The sequence below is a fragment of the Sturnus vulgaris genome, chromosome 12 (genome assembly GCF_052056855.1).
Source record: "Sturnus vulgaris isolate bStuVul1 chromosome 12, bStuVul1.hap1, whole genome shotgun sequence".
Taxonomy (NCBI): domain Eukaryota; kingdom Metazoa; phylum Chordata; class Aves; order Passeriformes; family Sturnidae; genus Sturnus; species Sturnus vulgaris.
Window position 1 is genome coordinate 13,042,759 of NC_142254.1, and position 25,014 is coordinate 13,067,772.

Genomic DNA, 25,014 nt, shown 5'->3' on the forward strand with positions numbered 1-25,014 from the left:
GTGCAGCCAGCTGCCTCCTCTTGCTCCAGCAATGCCCAGAGCTGACCATGAACTCACCCAGGAGTGTTCACCAGTGCACACTGCTTACCTGTCCATTCACAAATACAGGCAGCCACCAGCTCCTGGCTCTTCCTAGAAAAAGGTGCTCGTTTGGAGCAATGAAAAAAAAGCTCGTTTGGCAGGGAAAAACTCACAGCTTCACTACAAAAGAGAGAAGCTATTTCAATTATGGCAACATTAACTGGCACTGAACAGACAGGGAAAACTTGTGCCTGCACCCTCACTTAAGCCAGTGACAATTCACGGGCTTTCAAGCAGGACAAACCAGAGGAGACTGGGTTTTCATCTCACCACATAGTGCTGTTAGGTGCTACTCCCATGACAGTTTTCTATACAGCTCTTTGAGAGCTCTCTCCTTATCATGTGCTGCTGAGTTTTGCAGGTTTCCAGAACTTTGTGCTCACTCAAAGCAAGCACTGTTTGTATGACTGCCCAGTTAGTGCTCCAAAGGAAAGTCTGCAGCTTGGGATACTGCTGTTAAGGACAAAGATACGATGGGAAGAGAGGTGCCATGAAAATCGTCTCTATCCAACAATTTACTCTCTTTGACTGAAAGTGGAAAGAAGAGCCACTTAGCATGTTGTCTTTGCTTCATATAGATAACATATTTATTGAAAAATCTGCTTCACCAACAACGGTGAAATCGTGACCAAAAATTACAAAACATCATGGTAGTTGGCTTTATAAAAATAAACTGCAGGAGTATGCCTCACTGATTTGTACTGGTCTCTCTCAGTCCCTTCCTCCTTTAATGGTGCATGTTATACTCTTCAGCGTAATACCATTCTAGAAAATTGCATTCCATCCAAAAAAATGCACTTGTTTTTCCTTAGCAGAGGTCCTTAAAGTGACTTTTCCCCCGCCCTCCCCAACAATAAATATAGAAAATAGCCTCTAAACAAATAAATTTTAGTTTGGTCAGCTTAAAAAAAAGGTCCATTTTCCCCCTGTTGGGATATGTAGTGACTAAGCAGCCATTTAAACAGTATTCAAGTCTTTGGTGGCTTCAGCTGCTTAAAGCTGCAGTTTTATGTACAGATGATCAACTGAGGTTCTTTTTTTCTCTCCACAAACCAAAGACTGTGAGATGATGTCAGGTGCACATTCGCTGCACCTCCACTGGGAGCGATGCATCGCCCTGGAAAGCAAGCAGTCCAAGGAGGTCATCTTTGGCAAGGCAGAGCTCTCACACTGAAGGTGTCTTTGGTGGGTGAACCTGCTGCATCAGCTGCGGTCGTTTCACACGTGGTTTCCGTCTCTTTGGCCTGCTCTTGGCTTTGTTGATCTGCACCACAAAGAACGCCAGGACCACCATGGCACCGAGAAAGGCAAAGACAGGAATGGTCTGTCCCACATCCTGGTTGTACCGGCCCGGCATGATACCTAGAAAAGGCAAAGAGGTTTGGAAGGCAGCAGTTACCACGTGAGCCACGACGGCTTTGTGGTGCTAATGCCACTACCAAAAGGATCTGCCGCTAACTCTTGTTCAAAGCCCAGGCAGCCATTAATCAGATTACATTTCAGACAGGAAGATTAACAGCTGCAGACCGATTAGTGAAAATCAGATGGGATGCTAACTACAGAAAAGCAACAGCATTTCCACCTTGACCTATTTGGGCACATGAAAGCATAGCCCAGATTTCCCCTGTAACAACAGTCTTCTGTTTTGTGTTAGAAGAGAGATGCAGACACTTGACCATAATCTTACTACTAAGTAATTGCTGTAATTCAAATCCTGATGGAACAAGGAAAGTGATTTCATGCTTGCTTGCTCCAGAGACTGTGCATACAGTGAGGATGAGCTAGAAAAACAAACCCTTAATTTTACAGGTGTCTCTGGCCTAGCAGCTCAGACTGGGAAAAGAGCACATATGAGGTGTTCCAGCTGCTTCCAGCTAGGCCTGCAGTGCCAAGCTTGTACAAGAGAGCTGCCCACCTGAAAGCTGTTCTGAGTGCTAGACATCACTTGTTAGTGTAACAGCTTGCCCAAGGCACCATTCTGACAAGCTCTTCTGGACTCTGCTTTTGTGCACTCACAGAAGGAATTTTAATTAGTAGTGGGTATGTGGTCACAGCTCCCGAGGGCGGGCTGCTGCTGACCCATCAGTCTGAATAGCATCCAAGCAAATCTCAACTAACAAAATGCACCCACTAAGATCTTCCTCCCAGTATGTCCTGCACACTTTCTATTGAATAGACTATTCATATGCAAAACCAAATCTTCATCAGACAGCCTCTTATAACACAGCCCTACTATTATATGCATGTTTTTCACAACTGAAAATAAACAGTGGCCTCTCAAATGACTGCGCTGTGTTTTGGGTTTTTTTCAAAGCTTATGCAAAAATCAAAACCAAAACAGCAACTTTCAAACTTTTCAGTATTTACCGCCAGGAATGTCCCATGCTCCACTTTCTCCGGGGGACAATGGTCTCACTTGGGGTCGGTTCTGTCGAAAACTGGGCAGTGCCACTTTATCAAGGTCAATTGACAGTAATTTCTGATGTTTCCAAAGGTTGCTAGAGAAAATTCAAAGACAGAGGTGTTTGCCCACTTACTTCATTAATGTAAGGAATTTTACAGGAACATATAGAAGAAGTGACAGTACATATACAAGCTATGTATAACTCACTACCTTGGACCCAAAGATGACCCAATCCATTCTTTAGGTTCTGAAGTTTGCAGGCCTACAAATTTAAATGCAGACACCACAGGGACACAACCTAGACTAGCAACTGTCTCTTTCTTGCACATAGACTTCCAAAAGTAACCACCAGCAGACAAGCAAGGTGGTGTGCTGAGCCCTTTCCTTCAAGGGACTGACAAATGGCACAAGAGAAAGCAGCACTAGGGGAGCTGCCCAAGGAAACGTTTCAGAAAACTCTTTCCAAGGCACACGATGATGATGAGTTTCATCAAGACTGTTCACTCGAAGCTGGAATCACTCAATCACAACAGTGACTTGTGAAGTTATTTTTAAAATCCCCGAGTTTCATAGTGTAGCTATTAGGTGAGTCAGAGTTATTCACTCAAGAGGCATTAATCATTATTTCCTCTTCACAATCTGGTATTTTTCTAGGGAAAGGCATTGCAGCTACCCCTTTCAAAAGCAGATAGAACAAGTAATTTTTCAGCTGAACTCAAAAGTGAGACTTGTATAAGAAAGACATATACTAACCTGGGGGCAGTTTCATTCAAAGGCTGTGGTTTGGCCCAGGACAGGTGAGGACAAGCAGGAAGGGACCGGGGTTTAGGGTCTCCCAAATGAGCCTCGAGCACCTTTGAGTATCTATGCAAATGGTTACCTGCAACTCACAGCAGAGACACTGGCTTACCCAAAGACAGGCAAGATAAAAGTTACCAACACTGACCCTGTGCTAAACAGTGCTGCTGTAAACCCAGGAGCTGTTTACAGTAACGAGGACTCATAGCTAAATATCAGAATTAATGCAAGAGCACCTTACAAAACAGTAAGAGTCAGCACCTACCACAGCAGTTAATCCAAGTTTTTCTTGGCAGCATGTGGGATAAGACTGAATGCTTTATAATGCTCTGCAGCTAGTAACTAGAATGCCCCTCTGCAGAGCCAGGCATCTGAACATTCCTACTCTATGAAAAGAACGTTTTCTTCAGTCTAATCACAACTGTATTACCACAACAAAACCCTGCAAAATGTGCAGCCTTGCAGTAAAACAGCAGAACATTGCAGAGCTCACAGCTCAAGGGGTCAGTCCCAGCCTTGGCGGCCGGGCAGTCCCTGAGCTGCGGGCTGTGCTTGGCTCTCAGGCTGTGTCTCACCTTCCATGCGCTCGGGGAGGGCGGAGCCGGCTCCCGACGGCGGCCGCTGCCGGTTCTCGGAATGGCTGAGGCTCGGCGGCATCACCCCGTAGGATGTGTACTGCAGCAGGGAATCCAGGAGCCAAAAGCAATCTGTGGATTTCACAGCCCCAAAACAGGATATGCATTATGCCACATTTAAAATGGCTTATCTTTTTGCTAAGAAGGCTTTAATGACATTTAGAATTACAATCCCTTTTGCTGGCTTTTGCTTTTCTCCTGAAGTTCTAGGCTCACTTTCAGAGAGATGCAACTTTCAACACACACCCTACATTCCCCTGCAACACACAAACACAACGCTAAACTGTTCAGTCTTAAAATATCATCCCTTGTGTACCAAACCAGGATCTTTTGGGAAGCAGAACACAAAAAAACAGGCTTTGAATGCAGAAAATCCAGGTTGCACAAGGCTATCCAAGTTCTGACAAAAACCATGAGGCTCTTCAGCGGAAGCAAAGAAAGTTCTGAATTTCTGGTATATTTCTTAACAGGGAAATGGAGAACCAACTGTTTTTTTGAAAGGACAAAATGAATACCTTGCAAAGAAAAGTAAGAACAAGGTAGTGTTTATAGTGCAAGGATATGACTCATTTGCTTTCTCAAGCTTAAAAAAAATAAATAAACAAAGGAGAAACATTCTGGCTACACCCCAGCTGAAGGTACAAGCATAACCTACAGCAGCTGTGGTACAGACCAGGCTGGGAATCAACACCACAATACACACGATCATGGTTTTCCTTTGTACTTCAAAAGCTCATGATCCCTCACTTTGATTCTCTCCTGAATTACTACCACCTTAATCCAGAGCCACCCCTAATGAACAAGCTAGTTCACACCACAACTCTAAGGCTTCCCTTTGCAAGAGTAGGACAATGCCTTATCAGCTGTTTCCACCACACAGCAAAGCATTTTTCTCAGAACTTCTACCCCCAGGAAGTCGGCTGGGAATGGGAGTTAATCTTCGTAATCCCAGTGTCCCTTAAACCCTCACCTTTGATTTTTCAAAGAGGTCAAACAGATTTTAAGGATTTATATTCACAAATGTTAGGAATTTTCCTCAGTTAAAGCCGCCGATGTCTCTGCAGGAGACATAGCTGCTGGTTCACATTTTAAAAGCTAATTTTAAAGGATTTCTTTAAAGCATTCCACTCTTTCTTGCTTCAGATGTCACAATGAATTTAACAGCATTAGGGAGGTCACGGAACATTATTTTGTATTACTTAATTTAAAGATATGTATCTTCTCTTTTGTTATGTGCTTTCAATAACCTGCAGCAAGCACTAAGGCACCAATGTGCAGGTGTTAGGGCAACTCACAGGAAGCAACCCAAAGGCAGATAAGGAAAAATCAGAGAAAACCTACAAAACCCCAAAATGTATGGTAGAGAAAGAAATGAGCTACAGATGGAGAGCTCCTTTAGGCAGCAAGTTCCTTTAAACTTAAATAAATTAGGCAAGGGATGGATTACATAACATAGTATTTTAAAATGTCAGGGACAAAAGCTTAAAAAATGATAGATGTACTTTTCATCACAAAAGGAAAATGCAGTTCTGTTCAGTGGAAATGCAGAAAAAGACTTCACATACTGGGTTATCTTCCCCGCTTCAAGCCACAGATCTACCAGCTTGTGCTTTACATGTCATGAGAAACCTAAGCAACCTCTTAAAAATTTGCAAAGTCAGATCAGACTAACTGCTAGAAAAAAGATATTAAAAATAAGCCAGAGTGTGTAGGCAGAGATCATGACTTCTCTGGGAGCCACAGAAAACATACACACACAAAACTCACACAACTGCTACCTAGAGTTGCAAACAAATGCTTTGACAACAAATGGAAGTTCCCACTTTCTGATGTTTACACCAGCTGGTTTGTGTCAAAATAAGATAACCTGAAAATAGCAATGCACAATTGAAACACTGAATAACTGAGTATTATCAAAAATCCTCACAGGAAATACTGCAAAGGGAATAAGGTAGGCTGAGGTGCAAACTCAAAAGATATACAGATGTTCTATATAAAGGTTCTATAGATGTAATTAGGGAAAAAGTGGAAGGATCTCCTAATGACCTCTTCACAACTTCAGCTAAGAATGTGTAACTGTTCACGAATGTGGTTTTTTTGCCTTCTGTAAACAAAAACACCCCCCAAAAAAACCCAAAAACAACACCCACAAACCAAACCCCCTTGCAAAACAGCCCACCACAAAAATCAGACCCCCAGACTTGTGGAACATTAAAAAAACAAGTGTGTGTGGGAAACAGCTCCATTTATCAGAGAGCTATTTACCGTGGGGTGCTCTTTTGCTATCAATGCACCTCACAGCATTTCAGCAGAGCACTGCAGAACTGAGATTAATCCCCAGTAAGGAACATTTAGAGTCCCTAAAAGCCATCTGCTTCTGGTGGGGGCAGTGAAAGCCCCAGAGGACAGCTGTCAGTGCAGGACAGTGACCGTCCCTGCAGGACTGTGACTGTCCCTGCGTGCCAGGCTCACCTTTCTGCCGGTGGCTGTCATCCAGGCAGTTGGAGTCACCGTACAGAACTATTCTGCCACCACCTTCTGAAGGAACTTGGTAAAGCCCCAAAATAGGGACGTTTTCAATTATAGCGGTCTCCTGTTTTAAAACTTCAAGACCTAAAGCAAAGCACAAATAAATTTCATAGCCTGCAATCAGTATCAATTTACCCATGAAACAACACAGCCTACGTTTCCAGCTGACAAATGCAACAATGCCCCACACCATGTCACACATTTTTGTAAGAAATTTTCAAAACTCCCATGATGTTTATGATAAAAATAAAACTGCTCCAAGATCCTGATTGTAAAGTTTCCTACTGATAATAATTTTTTTTCCTTTGGTGGAGAAGAAAAGACCTCACAATCCAGATAATCTTTAACAACCTTGAATAAAAAAATTCTAGTATCTTCAGCAAAAGGTTTAAAATCAAAACGTTCTGCTCTATATGTTGTTTCCATCTTTCTGCAGAATTCTACAGAAAGCTGGTTTTAGGTTAAAGGTTTCCTACCTTTCCTTCCTAAAATTATACCCATTAGAAAAAAAAAAGACAAATTTCATACTCGTATTTTAAATTTACCCCCTTTACTTGAGACACTGTTTAGACAGCAGGAGCAAACCAGAGAGCTCTTCTGCCTCAGGAATTGCAGTGAAAAGGATTCAACAGGAAAAGCAGGTCCAGAATGCTACTTGTCAAACTGACACTGTCTTTCTGTCTCTCGCATAAGGAAATACATAAATCATCGGCATAAAGGGATACTGGCTTTCCTCCAAAAGGCTCACACAGATGAGCTCTACTGTTCCAGAAAATGTCTCACTAGGTAATCACCTCTGCTGCACAGCCTAAGTCAAAAATACAGTGAACTCACTGATCTTCTCTGGCAGTTGCTGAGTTGTATCAGAAGCACTGAATGTGCTCCTGCTTTCACACCCATCTGCACAAACCTGACCTGCAACACCCTAAGAGTGCTGGTCATTTGCTCCTGCACAGCACTTCCTAAAAGCTCATCAAATACAAGGTTTAGTTTTTAAACTGCCTCCTGCCATTATAATTCTGAATTATTTCCTCACAAATGAAAAGATATTATGATAAAAGAGAATGGAAATTCATAGAGAACAGAGCACTCAAGTCTGAGACCACAGGCGTCCTGTATGCATAAAATTTTCCCTTAAGAGAGTTTCGCTGGTGACATTTTGTCTACTGAAATTTTCCTTATTTATATCCTTAGATCACCACAGCTACCACAACAGTCATGCTAAATATGGCAATGATCAGGGAATATATTTCAGCAGCATTTGAAATTCATGAGAAAAGTGAACAAGTAACACAATTACAACACAATTCCTCCCCTTCCAGAGACACACGTACATGCAGATGTGCTTCCATACAGCAACCACTATACAGGGCTGCATATAATAACACTTGGATATTGTATTATTTAATAATTGTATACAGAGTAACACTGCAGCTGCCTATTAGGCATCACCTACATGCTCTAGGCAAAATGAGAAAATGTAAGAATACCTACCCTGTCAATGTGGTTTCACATTTGGTGTTTATAGACCTTTAGACTTTGCAACTTGGCTTGTGCACTGACCCCAAAGTTCTACTCAAAACACGGAAAAAAGGACCTGGAAGCTCGTACCTTGATCCTTGAAAGTCTGTGCAATGACGATGCCATCTTCTGGGAACTTTGCAATACTGCACCCCGATGCATAATTCACTGGAAGACACCATAAAACTGCTGTTTAGACCAAAAATGAAACTCACTCCCTTCCCTACCCAACAAGCCCAGGAGAAAACATTCCCAGGAACACTGCACTGTATTTTCACATTTTGACCAATGTGTCAAAATTGCAGAGAAAGCATTGCTAAGCACAGCTTTCACAGATGCACCTTTACACACTTTCCATATCTTTCAATTTAGGAGCTCTTTTAAACAGAAAAGCTAAATCAAATACCATGAAAAAGTCTACAAAGGAAGAAATAATTTAAGAAATCATTTACGAGACTCTTTTCACTGAATTTGAGCGGTTGCCTTGACTTGCTCAACCTCAAACTTGCAGAAAACCATTTTCCAAGCACCCCACTATAGCCTGTGTAGGCAATGGACTCCAGTACTCACTTTCATGACTTGCCATGGTAAAATCTCCTTCATACAGCCCATCACTAAAGGCCATATTCCAGACAGAAAGCAGGTCATTGAGAGCTGGTATATTAGCACCTCCAGTATCAGGCATCCACCACTGCCTGTAAAAATTACAGTGTAACACTCTTTATTAGTATACAGAATATACTCCTAGAGTTTGGATAACAGAGAGTCACATGACTTCCTGCATACAGACTTTTCCAAAGCCAATTAAATAATGAACTGCATCTTAAAGCCTTCTTTAACTCCACAGGTATCTGAGCAGCTGTCTCTGACAACACTGTTTTTCAGTTAAAGTTAAATAATACTGATGTAAAGTTCTCAGTACAATTCAGCTGCATTAAAATTTTCAATTTACTAGAAAGAAATTCAGTCTTATGCTCTTTGTTTGTCTAAGGTAAAAGTAACAATCATGTACCTTGCTTCTCATTTTTATAATGAAGCAAATGTCATGTGTTTTTTCTTTATATACAATATAAACATGCAATAATTTCAGTAATGGGTACATGACCTGGTGATACTCTTGCAATGCACATTTTCTTTCTATTCTGCTCCCCTAAAGTAAAAATATGTCCATTTTTATATGTTGGTCTCGTCTCCAATTTCTTATTTCTTTTCATTGTAAATGTTTTTCTTGGCATTAAAAGTAGAACACAGTACCAAAGAGGCCTCCACAATCATGATAAAATGGGTAGCTATGCTCCTTAAGCTGTAGCCTAAGGTCAGTTCTGCTACTTAAGGTAGCACCTTCTTACAGGTAACATTCAAGTGCTGAAGTACAGTGCATCAAATTTGGGATTTTTAGGGTAATATGTTCAATTCTATGGCATTTTATTTCCCAAAGCATTTGGAAATAAGTCAGTACCTTGTGTTTTCATCATAAAACTTGACTTTTCTCATCACAGATGTGTTGTACCAGTCACTAAAGACTATCAGTGAGAGTCCATTATCAACATCCCTCCTCAACTTGGTGATCTCTTCAGGGAAATACTCTTCCTCACTGTCCACCATCAGTAAAGTCCCTGTGTGTAAAAGCAGAAATAGGAGTTCTCCAGGCTGGTCACTGTGATGTTACCACTATTCACACATCCCACACAGAAGTCAACACAAGTGTACATTTTCCCATTATCTGGTCCATGTACCCTGCTCTGGCAGCTCACCTAATGAAGCCATATTTCAGGATGGTAAATATAAGACAAATGTATCCCAGAATTAGTTTGGCAGCACAGGAAGTTTTTTAGGGTGTTATGTATGACTCCTGCTTGTGTGGCCTCAAGAACTGAATGCCCACATGTGTCAGGTGTGTGTTTTGCAGTTTGGTGTCACCCAAATGTTCCAAAAATTGAGCCAAACTGTGGCACGGCTGGACAATGAGGGGATTCACCACTGATCCAAAGCAGAGTGCTAATGCAGATGTAGTCTGGTCAGGAGGTTTTACACTGCTCCAGCTCTAACAGTACTCCCCTCACTACTGCAGATTGGCAGCCGGGTAGACAGCAATTACTCTGAAACGTGGTTTGAGTCACCCTTGGAAACTACAGCTGCATTCTGGTAGGCTTGACTAAAGTGCCACTGCCACTTTCACATAACCCTCTCCCACTCCTGTTAACAAGCAAGCACAACCTCCCATGCATCACCAAAAAGAAACCACATCAGAAAAATACACTTTTATTCCCTGAAAACATGCTTAAGCTTTTAGACTGCTTCTAAATACCAAGCCCTTTTTCTTCTTCCCTTTCTGATTGTCCAGTGAGGTGGTGAAATTTCCATCTGAGAGACAACACAAATCTTGACAGGATGATACCCTGAGCAACCTGATAAAGCACTGTGAGCCCTATGTCTCACAGTTCCTTGCAACCACACCAATTCCACAAGACCAGGCAGTCTGCATTCAGAAAGCCTTCTGATAAAGATCCTGTAGAAATGGGGCAGAGTGCATCCTCACCAAGTGTGAAAACAATACAAGCTAGGGACAAATGGCAGATGGACCACAGATCATTGAGTTTTATCCTCCTCGCTTTCTTCCTCAGTAAATTCTGGAAGCCCAACAAACTACAATCAAACGAGGCACAACACAGTGGTGAATCAGAGGAGAGAGAAGTCCCCTAATGCTGCTCTCTATCAATTATACAACTAGTGATCTCAGAAGAAATACTGTTTTGCTACTTTTTAAGTGCTAACATTTACATATCCATGTGTACATCCACTGAACTCTAGAAGCAGTGGTGAGATATTCACTGAAGAATCAAGATAAACAAAAGATTACTACTGGCAACAGTTCCAGAACTGGCAAACTCAGGAGAATGCACCCTCACCTTACAGTGCACTGAAAAACATCCCAACCCAAAACATAAGAGGGTTTTTGGAGCATGCCATGGTTAAACAAGGGGCATATGGGAGCAGAAAAGAGCACAAACAACTTGCTCTGTCCCCTCCCTGGCCAACCTATCCAATTTCCTTCCTGATGAACACAGACACAAACCACATACTGCTTTGCTATTGCATATGGTTGGATGAACACTTTACCCACTCTCTTATCTAATCAAAGATCACTAAACACAAAAAAGAACCAGGATGGACACCTTTGATTTTAGCCTGTTAAACAGGTCATGCTTCATTCTGACTGTGCCAAAATCTTCTGGCAAATACAATTCTGCCTTTGTGGGACTGGATACTGTAGGGCTTTTAACCCACTCAGAGGCTGTCTTTCCCTCTCTTTTTTTCATGGTAAGGACAGAGAACTGCACTAATTCTACTAAACTCCCAAGTAAGCTTCTCTAGCAATACTCCACACAACTAAATATCAGCACGTAAATAATAAATATTCCCGAAGTCAAAATATTTTTCTACTACCACCAGAATTTTTATTTGTACCCTCAAAACTTCCAACAAAAGGTCATTTCAGGAAAAAGTTAACAGTATGGAAAACAAGGCAATTAACTCATGCTTACCATACTGACTTGCATCAAAACATGTAAATGGGGAACCAAGAACCTCAACAAAGTATCCCATGCTCCTGAGGTGCTGGTACATATCCCTGAAGTTTGTGTGGATATGGTCACCATTCCTTAGAAAGAGAAGAGTGTTGAAGACATTTAGATCTGGCATGTAGAAATCTGATTTCCACCTTTTTGATTTTCTGAAATCCTGTCCACTTGCATACTCCAAGAAGCTTTCCAAAAGCTTGTGTCCTGGTGACTGACCCAATTAATCCTGAGATACTGTTGCACGATTTTTCCTATGGATGCTTCCCTGCTCCATCTACGAAAGGTCAGCAAGGTTTTTCCCAGCTCTGAAGACAGTCTCCCTTAAGAGACTAGAGGTCTCATCTTTTAAATTGTCAAGTTTGTTTGATAAATGAATGCTGAAGCAGTTAATAAAGTGTCCCCTTTAACTTCCTGTGAGAAATTAGGCCAGAAGAAAAAAGCCAATCTAAAATCTCAGTATCTTAAATGAGCATTTTAAAAGCTTTTCATTTCATGTGAATAAAACCATAGAGCTCAAAAAACAATCCTGCACCAAAAGCATAGAGTCCAAGTGCTTTTCATGGATTTCTTACAAAAGACAATCCCATGTCCCTCCAAAAAAGGCCAGAACTGTTCAGTAAAGATATATCATATCATTAACACAATCAAGAAATACTGATTTAATAGAACCTGAGATAAATACCAATCTAATGGATCATTCTTCATCCTCAAATTATCCCTGGGGAAGTATCCTGGTGGATAACGGAGGTTATGATACTGATCCCAAAGGACTCGCTTACTGCGAGGTGGAGTAGGAATAATCTTCACTTTTATTGGAAGCTTCACCGTTGAAGTCTGCTCTGCACCATTCTTAGACTAAAGGACAGAACAAACTACAGTGAAATCCTTTCTCCCCACAGGAATCAGTTAACCATGGATTGTAAAAGACTAAAAAACTGGAGGTACCAAATCTACTTTTTGTCACCAGTACAAGCTCCAGAGACCAAGAGATTACTTTTGCCCTAAATTGCAGCAGTAATTTTTTCTGCACTCAACAGTTTATAATTATGCTCAGAATGTAAAATACTTAACATATGTTACAACTGTGATATGGTTCAATTGCTCAAAATCTTAAAAGTTTCTCTGGAACAATTAAGCATGGTTCTAGAAGAAACATTTAGGCAAGCTTTTTCAAAATACATTACTTAAAACCCACAATAAACAAATGAAATTATGATGGTGGTCCCAAAGAGAGGTTTGCTGATTCTAAATTATATGCAATTTGCTCTCAATTATAAAGAATATTATTTGTACTCTTTAATTTCCTGACCCAAATTTAACTTATGCTTCAAATGACAGAGAGCAAACCCTTAAAACCAAGGTATTTGTTTTGTATATCAGAAAGCAGTTTTGATAACTCTTCACCCAGAAAATCCAAAATGCACAGAACTTACTTCATTTTCTGCAGGGGATGATACTGTGATCATAACATGACCCTGAGCAATGCCTTCCCAAGATGCTGCTTTCTTTGCTACAGAGATGGAAATTGCCAAGTATCCAGACCAGGGCCACAAGACTGGGGAATAGGAGAAAGCCACTTCGATGTTATCCCCATTCTGGGGGAGATAGGGCTGCCAGTCTGGCTGTGAAATGAAGAATACAGAACACTGGTAACACAGTACTTGCAATCACTACTTTCTGCACACACTGCCCTTTTCCTCTGCATGAAGTAACAAATATTAGGTCTTCTGAAGATTATATCAAATTTAAAAATGCCCTCCAAGCCCAAAAGTTTGGTGTTGTGTCAAGTGATTCAACGTGACAGCCTCAATGACCCAGACCAGACGCTTTTGAGAGGCAGGACTGTGAGAAGCTGCCCAAGTAAAACTGCTTTAACATTCTGAGATCACGTGCAAAAATTTATTGGTGAGAACACAAGATTCCCCTTTGATAACAAGGCGAGCTAATAGTGGAATAGACACAGGCCAACTACATCAGCTGTGTGTATTACCATGAGCTAATAACCTTGGATAAGAGCTTCAATGCCCTTTAATGTAAGTTTGAATCTAAAACAGACCTCAGGAGCCACACTAAAATGTTGAAATTAGGCTCATTTACATTGGCTGGAGTTACAGGACAGGTGTCTTTTTAAACTTGCATCAATTCGCAAATCTATTCTACATTTCAACTTAATTAAAAGCCTCCCTCGCCAACCAACACGCTCAACATCACTGGTGTGAAAGAACAAATCTGACAGCAGAGCCTGGTTAAGCTGATACATTCAGGTCGCTCTGACCCATGGAAAAGGCTTAATTTAGCATCAGGACTCTTTACTGAGATCATTTATGCTCCAGGATGAAAACACAAACACATTAAGAAGGTCCGTTCAGAAGATTTTAAATGCTATTAGAGAACACAAAGAAATCTCTAAATACATCTTAATTCCAACTGCAAAGATAAAATGTTACACGCCCTGAAACCAATGCATTGCTCGAAAACTTGCAGACAGCTCCTGTTGACAAAGCCTCCAATCTGGGTGCACCCTTTAATCAAACATTTTGTATCTCTTGCTCCCAGCAGTGAAGTTTGATCTACACTAAAGTAGCATTTTCTGGGACGGTTATAGCAACAGTACCAGTCAGAATTTGGAACAATGTTAATACTTACCTTGTCTACAATTCTCCCAGTGACTCCCATGCCATTAAGGATAGTAACATTTACAATAGTTGGCATCCCTCCATAATATATGGGCTGAGAACAATAGGGCCACATGTAGGGACATTCGGTCAAGTCAATATAGCTTGGACTCAAACTACAGCAGGACAGAGGAGGGAAAATATAAAGAGGAAAACATGAACAATAAACAGAAGAACGTGCCACTACACATAACTACAAAAAAGTTTCAGATAAACCATGCCACTCATAGTTCAAGCTCTCACCTCATTTCCCAAATACGCCCCAAAATCTTCCTTTTTTTTAAGGTTTTGACACACAAAAAGGAAATATCTCAGTACAGGGAGAAGGTCCTTATTCTCAAAAGTTAAAATTTAAGAGCTTGTCCACTGTGTTCTTACATTACTCATAACGTCTAAGGCTATAAGAGAAAAGATCATCCCTTGCATTGCTGTGTGACTTTTCATCCATCCTCTGGTCAAAATTCAGGCTTGAGATTACGCAAGATCTGGTCAAGTCCTCACTGTTGCACAAGCACAGATTGCTCAACTGAGCTACACAGGCACCACCTGCTTTCCTCAACAAAAGAGCAAATTCTATTGTACCATTGATTAATTAAGGATTAAAATTAACCTGGCCTGTGGTTTATAGCTGTTGAGGATCTGATAAGCTCTTAGAAGATCCAATTTGCCATGTCCTTGTTCAAACATGTTGACTCCAGGAAGTCTCCGTGCTGAGGCAATAAGGGCCTGCTTCATACTGGCTGGATTCACCATTTCACGCTTCTGAACTGTGCTGAAACAGAAAAAACAGACTGCAAAATCAGCCTGCTCTAACATTCTCTCTTCATATTTGTCTATTATTGCTTGATTTCCCATGATACAAATGTAGAGGAGGGACAAGTTTCTGATATATTTCTCTTAAAAACTAATAATACATGAATTTATCTCCTTACAATGTGCTCCAGGCCCAGCAGTCATTACAATCAGGGCAGTATCTTTATATGCTAAATAAAATACCTCTCTTCCAAGGGGGGAAAAATACCTCTGCTGTTCAAACTAAAATGCACCATTTTTTTTAGGAAATATGATGGTGATTTTGATTTTTTTGCATGTATCTCAAATAAAGGTTTGTCTCATGGAGTAGGTATGACAAACACAGGATAGAGACTTACAGTTCCCACTTCCAAATTCTTCAGTGTGCAACAACTGAGTTATGCAACAGGATAATGGCCATAAAATTTTGTATCCTATAAAATTTACAAGTACATAGTTAACTACCTACTAAAGGTGCCTACTTTGCACCAGCTGCTCTTTTATGACAGTTGACAGAAGTGCAGCAATTCCAAATGATTAAAAAATATGACAAAATTGTCTCACAGTACTGTTCACCCTAACTACATTCTCAAAGACCTAACTATTATTCAAAACAGTTCTCAGTTTTTTTCATGAAATACAGAGATAGCCAGATAAGATGTCTCAAGCAGAAGAGTGATTATTCTCCAAGTGTGTTTTCCTACATCTAAAATTTAGTTTTATTTGATGGATTCCTTTACAGAGAATTTTAAGACTCTCCTGATTGATATCTTTCTAGAGATTCTTATTTAAGACTTACCTCACTAAGAGAGTGACAGCACCTGCCACCACAGGAGATGCCACACTTGTCCCAGAGAGGGAGCGGCATCCACCTTTCATACCAGACCCTCTCACTCCAGAGCCATAAGTAACAATATCAGGCTTCACTCTGCCATAACCTCCAGGCAGCTCCTGTGGAAGAAAACAAATGGATTATTGCCCTAATGTAAAATAGCTTCATTTGAGCATTTAAATTAACTGCAGGTCATTCAGAAGTAAAATTAGCAACCAAATCACCTAAGGTTCAGCATAACAGAATAGCAACTAAGCCAAAGGACTCAAGCTGTTTAGGACAAGTTCCCAGCTTTTCAAGGTTACTGCTGATTAGCATTTCTGCTAAGCAGGAAACCACTGACAAAATGAGAACCACACTGCTACTGGCTGCACAAACAGAAACATGTGACAGTCCTCTTGATCAAGATTGCTGTGCAAGCTCATCTGATATGTGTGCAGCAAGCACCACCTCAGCTCCACAGGCAAGCAAGTGCAATTTCACATGTAGCACCTGGAAATCCCAGGATTTCTCAACAAAAGGACAAGAGTAGAGAGGTTTGTAGATTTTGCCACATAGACAAGGCTTCATCATCAATCAAAAGGAAGTGGATGTTTTATAAAGTCATCAAAAACGTCAATAGTAGTCAGGACTAACAATGAGAAACCCTGAAAAGAATATTAAGCTTCTTGCTTAAAGACTTACAATTGCTAACTGTTTTGATCTCCGATTAAATCTTTTCTCCGACACACATGTACACAAAATTGCCCATTCAGAAAAGGTTGCCCTCCCAAGGCTGCAAATCTGAGCGGCCACCATGAAAATATCTTACCCAAGTGGTCATTCCCCTAGATGAAAAGCGAGCTATATTATCTTCAAAGTCAATGCCACCTACTCCAATCACATCCATCTGGTCAGCAGGATTATTGAGAGTCCTAGAATAAATTGGGAGACAGGAATAAAAAAATTAAAACAATACCCAAAAAAACAAGATAAAGTCATAAGTTTATGCTGGTAACAGAAGTGCTGACATCAGATTTTTGTCACATACTTCACAGGTGACAGCAACTTATCACGCAGTTACTAATTCAGTAACTATAAAACTATGTACCTTGAAGACAAAACAAAATCTATTTTTAGACATTTATTTTACACCACACATTGTTCTGGGTTGATCCCTTCTATATTCCTTAAGTCCAAGATCAGTACCCAAAGCTGTCTGCTCACACTAACAGGGAAATGTCAGCTGGAAGCACTGCCATTCTTCTTTTGCTGACTTTCCACTCTTTCAAAGAAAAACATTTAGTTAAGTACTTCACAAAATGCAAGTAACAAGGACAGGGAAAAGAGTTTAACTTGAGTCACCTCCTAAGATTAGAGAAAAAAAAGGAGAGAAAACTTCCTGACCAAGCACAACTACTTCCAAACCCACATAACCACCCAGTTGGTTTTCTCTGAAGCGGTTGCTGACACTCACCCATATAAAGGGCCGTCGTTGCCAATAGCGGAGACCATGATGACATTGTTGGCAGTCAGCTCCCAGACCTACAAAAAACAATGTTTACAGTAAGACTCTGCCACCAAAAATGACACTTTTCTAACTGCTTTTTGAGCCTTACAAGATACATCTCACTGTGTATCCAGTATTAAGCTCTGAACTTTCTTAAGGTGATTAAAGCAATAACTCAGCCTTGACAGCAACACTGCTGACTTATACCATAGGAAAAAGTCCTGTCTGTAACGAAGCACTGCAGATGACAAAGTCAAGGAGTTATTATGAATCCCCTCCAGTAGTGATCTGGGGAGTACAGTGAAGTCACTGTCAAACTAAATTTCAATGCAGGTTATCATAAAAAAAACAAGGAAGAATTTATATGCTTCAAATACCCTTAACTGGCCTTTACAAAGAACGACTATATCCTTTAGTAGAAAAGTAAATTAATTCACTTAATGCTTTTGAAGGCCAGGCCAAAAATTCAGGGAACTATGACATTTACAAAGACAAAACCCTAATTCCATCTTAACCTGAACCAAATCTCTTGGCACACAGCTGAATCAACTACCTGTACTTTTTACCTATTTGCTCTTGAATTCACTAAAGCCATGTCATACACATTTTTTTCCATTAAATAAATTAACTATGCAGAGATTTTAAAAAAACCCCAAGAGTGGATTTCAGTTAAGTGTTTCCTATTAAAGGTCCTTTTAGTTGTCTGCTTGGGAGTAATTTTCTAGCAGATCATCAAGCATTCTGTTAAAGGAAATTTTCCATAACTCTGTGAACATCTGGGTTGTGCTTGGGTTTTTTTAACCCATTCCTTATATGTATTTCTAAAAGCCTGTACACTGTACAAAATTTCTATCACACAAATGAAACACAGAAACTGTCAGCAGGACCAGACACAAATAAGTAGCTCTGCAAGTCCAGCATTTGTGTGAGAGACACAAACATTATGCCCACTTTGTTTCCTCATACTAACTTTGTCAACAAACGGATGATCCATGAAGTCTGGCCCACCAATACTTAGATTCAGTACATCTATCTTCTTTAAAATTGCATAATTAAAAGCATCCAGAAACCAAGATGTATATGAGACCTATGTAAGAAAGAGGGGAAAAAGTTACCATTAAAAACACCCAGTGATTTCATGACAATAGACTTTAGACAGAGAGGAAAAACAACACCAAAATAAAACACAAGAAGTGACAATGGTCTTAAATTTCTAGCTCTCAGTACATGAGTGACTGCTCCATTATACATGTAAGACTTCCATAGACTATTTCTGAAAAATATACCAGATTTGGAAACTGACAGAAGTCTTGTATTAAGTCTCTTATAAATAGAAAGCTGTAACCTTTCCACTTAGCAATGTCCATTCATTGAATATTCAAAGAATTTATGAGTGCATGCAATAATCCAATGAAAAGGATTATTACAGTATTAATCTGGAAAGGCCAGAATTGAAACACATGTAAAATACCTACCTGATTATTGGTGAACACTCTGAAAATGTGCAGTTCAGCATTTGGAGCAAATCCCTGGCATTCCCTCATGCTGGCTATCACACCTGCTACAAAAGTCCCATGGCCTAAACCTATCAGCATGAGAAGGAAACAAAGTAAGACATTAGAAGACAACAATTTCATTGCCAAGGATTTTTACCGCTGAACATCACCTATAGCAAAAATCCCATAAATTTAACAGACTTTACAACAAAACACAAGTGCTGGGTTCAGTCCTGGTCTTTCTGAACCATAATTTGCTACCAGGTTCAGTGGAGACAGTATTTGCAGCACGCTGTAGCCAGACAGCCACTGACAAAACTTGGGTGATTCATTCTCCAGTCTATCCACTCCTGATTGCTACCAATGAAATCATGACAAAAACCAGTATTTTGGAAAATACAGGTCATTTCATACTTAATGTATTTTAATGCAGTTTTCATAAAGGATTTTTATCCTGAGTCTGCAATAACCAAATTTTGTTAAGCATGAGCAATGATACAAGAAAAGACTTTTTTCTACTCTCCTCAAAAAATACTTTAGCTTTTGCTTTATTGGATTGCTCACATTTTATGTTTGTACTCCAAATCTGTCTAGCAACCCTCTGGGTACAGAACTTACAGAAAGAGCTACCCAAAAGCAAGTGCTGCAAAGTAAAGTAATTACTATGTAAACAAAACTATGGAGGTGCACACAAGACTGAGCAATACAAGCATCTATCTTGAACTCTAGGGAGATTCAATGGCCAGCTGACTCACTGACCCAAACTGTATGAAGTTAATAATCTGTGAAAGTACATGGTCAGGGCAAGTCAGGGTCAACATACAAAAAAGGAACATGAACATAGTGCAGAAAATAAAAGGTTCAGTTATACAGAATAGAAAAACTTTACAGAAAAGTGCCAAAACTCTGATCAGTTTAGGACTGCAAAGTAAGGAAGGAAAATGTTGTCCCTTATCAGTATAGAAATATGTACTACTGTGAAATAGCATCATGAAAAGGAGTAGGAAAGAAAACACCTTTGTTGGGTTTTCTCTAACTGCCACCTTCTCTGGCAACGTATTCACAGGTGCACAGTAACTTTTTGCCCTGACATTTTTCAACAGCTATGATGAAGTACCACACATGACTCCAAGGAAACTCATGCACCACCTTCTTGGAACCTCAATATTCCCTGCTGAATTTGGTATGAGCACTAAGTGCTTGGGACACTGCAAAATTAAGCTTTAAATATCAAGATACACAGTTTTAACAGAGGTTAGCAGCACAGCAGCAAACACAAAACACACATGTCAGGAACAGTTGGAAAGTGCACAGTAACTCACCATCATCCAAGGTTCTCTCATTAGTCCAGTTTGTTCTCTCCTTTACATTTTTGAAATGTGGATGTTTCTCACTCAGACCAGTGTCAAACACTGCTACTCTCACACCAGCACCTATTAAGAGAAATCCATTGCTTTTTCTGATTCAGCTCCATAGCAAATCTATTCTATCAAATTAAAAAAGAGCTTTTGTTTAATGTAGTAAGCAATTTACAATCCAAGTCAGTCATAGATGATAAATAAACTCATATTCCAACTCAGAAATTCAATCTAAGATCATAAATGTGACCAACTTCACTTAAGTAAAGTATACATATATAAACAAACACTCCATAAATATACAAAGCATTCCAAACCAGATTATTTCTCAATCTTTGCAACCTGGCAGCCAGAGAGAGGTTAACACACACGAGTCAATTAGCCTCTCCTTACACTTCACTTGTTTTTCCAAGAAGGTTATTGTTCTCAGGCAGCAAGCAAAAGCATACCTGTGTAACCCATCTGCCAGAGGACATCTGCCTGCAAGGTCTGGGCAACCTGGCGAGGGATGGCTCTCAGCAAGCGCCTGCTCGAGTGTCGGCCTGTGGCGTGCCAGAAGCCAGACCCCAAAGAAAGACTTGCTCTCCTCAAGGGGCGAGATGACTGCCACTTCTGAGTCCACCTGGTCTCATTGCAGTGCAGCATTGGATCGGCTATGTGGAATTAGGATGAAGAAAATTAAAAACAGCATGAGGAAAACCATAATAGAATTGATTCTCATGCGAACTTAAGACATCATACTCTTACAACAAAAGTTTTAGATTATTAAGTATCGATTTTCTCAAATCAGAATCAGCAAAAGCTGCTGGTTTATCTACTATGGGTGCAGAGGTCCCTACTCTCAGGTAACCAAGTGCTGCAAAAGAAATGTTTCTATGTTGTAGATGGAAATGTAGCATGCTTCAGCAAACGTATTACAAGACCCTCATAATTTTATAACTAAAAGAATACATTTCTGTTAATTAAAGAAAAAACGCAGGGCACTTCTCATTTGTGTAATGCTAATCTCATGGTCTGAAATAAGGCTAAGAACACTTTTCCAAAGCAGATCCCATGCAGCCACACAGAAAACAACTTACACTCTGAATACTTGAGTGACCGAAAGACCTTTCTCTGAGGTGTCACACGCTTGATGTTTGGATGATCTTCCAATGTGAGGACTCCATCCCTCTGCTTCTCGTTGATCTGAACAACTTCAAAATCGCTGGGATAGTCACTGGCCGGGTTGTTGCGAGGTACAATCCTCCAGTTCTCGATATCACTATTTTTTAGTGCACTTGAAATGAATTTACTTCGAGCTTTAGCTGTGAAGTATCCATTAAAAGCCACAATGTACTCTGGAACAAGAGCATAACTTTATCAGAACTGGTGTTTAAGCAGCTTATGCATGAATTCACACTGCAAAGTCTAAATTTTTCTTTTCTTTACACAGAAAAAATAATCAGGAATATCTGAGGCCCTTTTTTATTGCTTTTACAAGCCTGCAATTTATTTCTTCACTAAGTAAATGGGTGGGGGGCGTTGCATCAGAAAACATAAGAAATATGACAAAAGCCTTTGAAAGGAAGGTAGAATTATAAATATCAGGGCAAGGCAAAATGACCTGAGAGGAGCAGGCGTGAGGAAACAGATTTGTTACAAACTGATATGCCAATTCAGTGTGTTTCTTGACAGGTATGGTCTAAAGATTCTACATTTGCTACTGAGCTTTAGTGCAAATTATTGACACCAGCTATGACAAGCTCAGAAAACAAAGTCACACTCCACAGTCCAGTCCTTGATCTGCACCAGTGATTTGTCAGCAGGCTCAGCCCCAGCTCACACCACATTCACTGCGTTAAGGCTGTGGCCAGCTGTGCACAGGAATGTCACTTCTGCCACCCTCCTGCAAGCACCCAGGCCCAGCACAGCTTCACTGCAGGAATCCTGCAGCTTCCTGAAGTAACACGTGGATGCAGGGTCAAGGTGTCCTACTGCTTTCCTCTGCCATTCCAGCAGCAGCATCTGCCTCACTCTGTCTTTCATCTGCTCCCTTCTTCTGCAAACTTTTCCTTTCTTTCTTCATCCAAACTTTTTCTTTAACAAATCCAGAGACTTCGTGCTTTTCTCTCCCCTTCAAGGACTATCTGTGTGGTTACATTTCATAAAAGAGCCTTAAGCATACCACTGGCCAGGTCTAAACAAACGGCTACTAAACACAACACCTGAGCCTTCACACTCCATTTTCACTTTTAAAATCCTCTGGATTTCCCTCTCCCTTCTCCTGTTGGAACACTGTCTCCAGCTAAACAAAAAACCTTTGAAAAAGCACTCCTCTTTTCGAATATAGAGAATTCAGCAGATGATGTGCTTCTACAGAAACCCTGGGTGTTATAATTGTACAAACACCACAAATCAGTAACATACACATGAAAATTACATGGATTTTTTTTTTTTTTTTTTTTTTTTTTTTTTTTTTTTTTACTGCTTAACTCTTTATTACCATGCTCCACAACCGTCGAAGTGAACTCCACTTTCAAAGTAAGACGAGAACATCCAGGACATATGTGAGCCTCATGAGAGGAATTCACCACTCTGGTACCAAAGTGTTTTTTGCCACAGAGTAAAATAACAAACAGAACAAGCCAGATGTTTGCAAACTTCATGGTCATAGAAGAAAATGGTTTCATTCCAAAAATTCCATATATTCAAATCACAATTTTCTTCTTTATAAACTAGTTCATTTTTGTTTCAGTAAATGCTGCTTTCACTGTGCTGATCAATGGGATATTCTGAAAGCTGGATCCAAAATAAGTAGAGATTTCATGGTCTTTTCAGGTGAAGCCTAGTGATCAGGCTCATTTCTTTCTCCGCTTCTTCTCCATTTTGCATTAAATGATTCAGTCACTCAGGATGAGGCAGCTGAGTCCTGTACTCCATTTCTGATGGCAAAGTTAACTCCCCAGAAGAATTAGCAAAGCTGATTGCAGGCCAACCTATAAGGCAGGGCAATACAGAAAATAATTAGATGCATTAAAAATAATAATCTGTGCAACTGTATAGTCTGACAATCACAAAAAAAAAAAAAAAGATACTTTTTGTGTCTTGTTTGAGAAATAATAGTGAAAAAAAGTGCCTCATATTTCATTTACAATTTTTCACCAACACTCAAGTTTTTTCCTTGTACAGACAAGAGTACATGTGAAACACTTGGGTATTTTATGTGATAAGAGAACAGGCAACAACGACCACCAAACTCGACCACACTTCATGCAAGTGGAGCAAAGAGCTAAAAACTACATGCAAGTCCCTTGGCAGGGAAAAAGTGAAAAATAAAATACTAACGTGATAAAAGTGTCCATGGACACTTTAAAAAGCATGCTTTTTTTTTCCAAATCAGAAACATAGCAAATAGAAATAATGCACAAAACTTAATTTTACACAAGGTGAATTAGATTCAAACTCTATGCCGAAGCCAGGTAAGGACAAGAGATATCACAAGGGACAAAGCTGCAGTAACTGTGCTTAAAAATCTGCATGAAAAGTCTTTCAAAAATTTTTTGACCTAGGGTGTGTGTTACTAAAAACATGGGCACTCGACAAATAAGAGCTGATTACAGCATGTGAAGTTAAAGGAAGGTGTTGAAAGTGTTTTCCACATGGAGGGACAGCTCCTTCCCCTTATGTTCTGAAGTGCATAATACACTAAAATAAAATTTCAATGCTAGTAGTCGTCTGAATTCCAAACACTCAACCAGCAACTGAGACATAAAAGGCCATTAAAAGATAAGAAAAGAGAAACATTTATGTCTGGTTTGTCACAGCACCTGGTGAAGCAGAACAGAACTGTATATTGCAGCTGTGTCCAGGACTGGAGAGTAGGACCCCCCTTACTAGGGGACTCACATGATTCAGGAGACTGATGGGCTGACCTCACAGCACAAGAGATGACTCAAGTCTGAATGCGACAGCTTTTGCTTCATTTTTATTTAGCTCTATTTAGCATTATAAAGTATTTCCTTGTAATATGGACAGAAATTACCTCTATTTTTATTTGACTGACAACACCACAGACTGGGCACTGCTTGTGATTATAGTTTCCCCTTCATTCGTAACTCAACATAGTTACAGTGCACTGGCTTCTGGCCTTGACTGAGCCTTATCACTGCATAGGGGTTAATAACCCCTATAGCAATAAAATAAAACAACCATATAAATGAGCAACATAACAGGTTGTATGTAAGCACGATAACGAAGTACAATGGATACTAAGAGGAAAGGAGCAACATGCTCACAGGTTTATTCTGTTTAACACCCACACCGTGAGGGGATAGACGGGACTCCCACTTGCCAACTTGCCCCTGTCCCAGAAGAGCTACGCTTAGATTCACTCTCCGCTTCTGCCGAAGCTAAGGCACCGTATCCCGTGGACTGGGCACGCCGCAAGGATCGCCGGCAGTGCAGCAGCACCGGCCCGTCCGGGGAGCTCTGCCAGCACCACGAGCGAGCCCAGCGAGCCCGGGCCCGGTACCGGCCCGGCCGGACTAAAGCCGCAGCGCGCGCGGCCGTGCACCGTGCGGGGCAGCGCCGCCGCTCCCGGCCCGGGCAGGTGGGACAAAGTGACAGTCAGCGGCGGAGGGCGACGCAGCCCCGGCAACGAGCGCCGCCCCGCCCGCGCCCCAGACTCTGAGGGAGCCGCGGCGCTCCCGGCCCGTCCCGTCCGCCCCGTGCTCACCGCGCCGCCGCCGCCGCCCGGCCCGCCGCCATCTTGTGCGCTGTTTACTGCCGCGATCTCGCGAGAGCCCCGCGGGACTCGCTGCGCATGCGCGGGCGGGGCCGGGCCC

General features: G+C 40.8%; 1 protein-coding gene across 1 annotated transcript; it reads right to left on the minus strand.

The window, feature by feature from the left end:
• Positions 1-640: 640 nt before the first annotated feature.
• On the minus strand, positions 641-24,962 carry MBTPS1 (membrane bound transcription factor peptidase, site 1). Its single transcript, XM_014880818.2, has 23 exons — positions 24,906-24,962; positions 22,674-23,166; positions 21,271-21,528; positions 20,641-20,844; positions 20,156-20,266; positions 18,813-18,922; positions 18,308-18,424; positions 17,305-17,372; positions 16,660-16,762; positions 15,816-15,967; positions 14,835-14,996; positions 14,196-14,340; positions 12,983-13,171; positions 12,232-12,404; positions 11,514-11,629; positions 9,428-9,584; positions 8,539-8,663; positions 8,059-8,136; positions 6,391-6,531; positions 3,859-3,990; positions 3,239-3,365; positions 2,449-2,579; positions 641-1,443 (listed from the first exon to the last, which is right to left on the minus strand). Exons 2-23 carry the CDS (start codon positions 22,858-22,860, stop codon positions 1,247-1,249), a joined length of 3,183 nt encoding a protein of 1,060 aa, XP_014736304.1. The 5' UTR covers positions 22,861-23,166; positions 24,906-24,962; the 3' UTR covers positions 641-1,246.
• Positions 24,963-25,014: the final 52 nt, after the last annotated feature.

What these genes read in the sequence shown, in the direction of transcription:
- MBTPS1 (XM_014880818.2), bottom strand. Translation starts at nt 22,860, where the DNA reads ATGAAACCATTTTCTTCTATGACCATGAAGTTTGCAAACATCTGGCTT. An exon ending in TTTTATGATGAAAACACAAG is followed by an intron (nt 8,664 to 9,427) that starts GTACTGACTTAT and finishes TAATTTTTACAG; the next exon opens with GCAGTGGTGGATGCCTGATA. An exon ending in TTGAATGAAACTGCCCCCAG is followed by an intron (nt 2,580 to 3,238) that starts GTTAGTATATGT and finishes AATTTTCTCTAG; the next exon opens with CAACCTTTGGAAACATCAGA.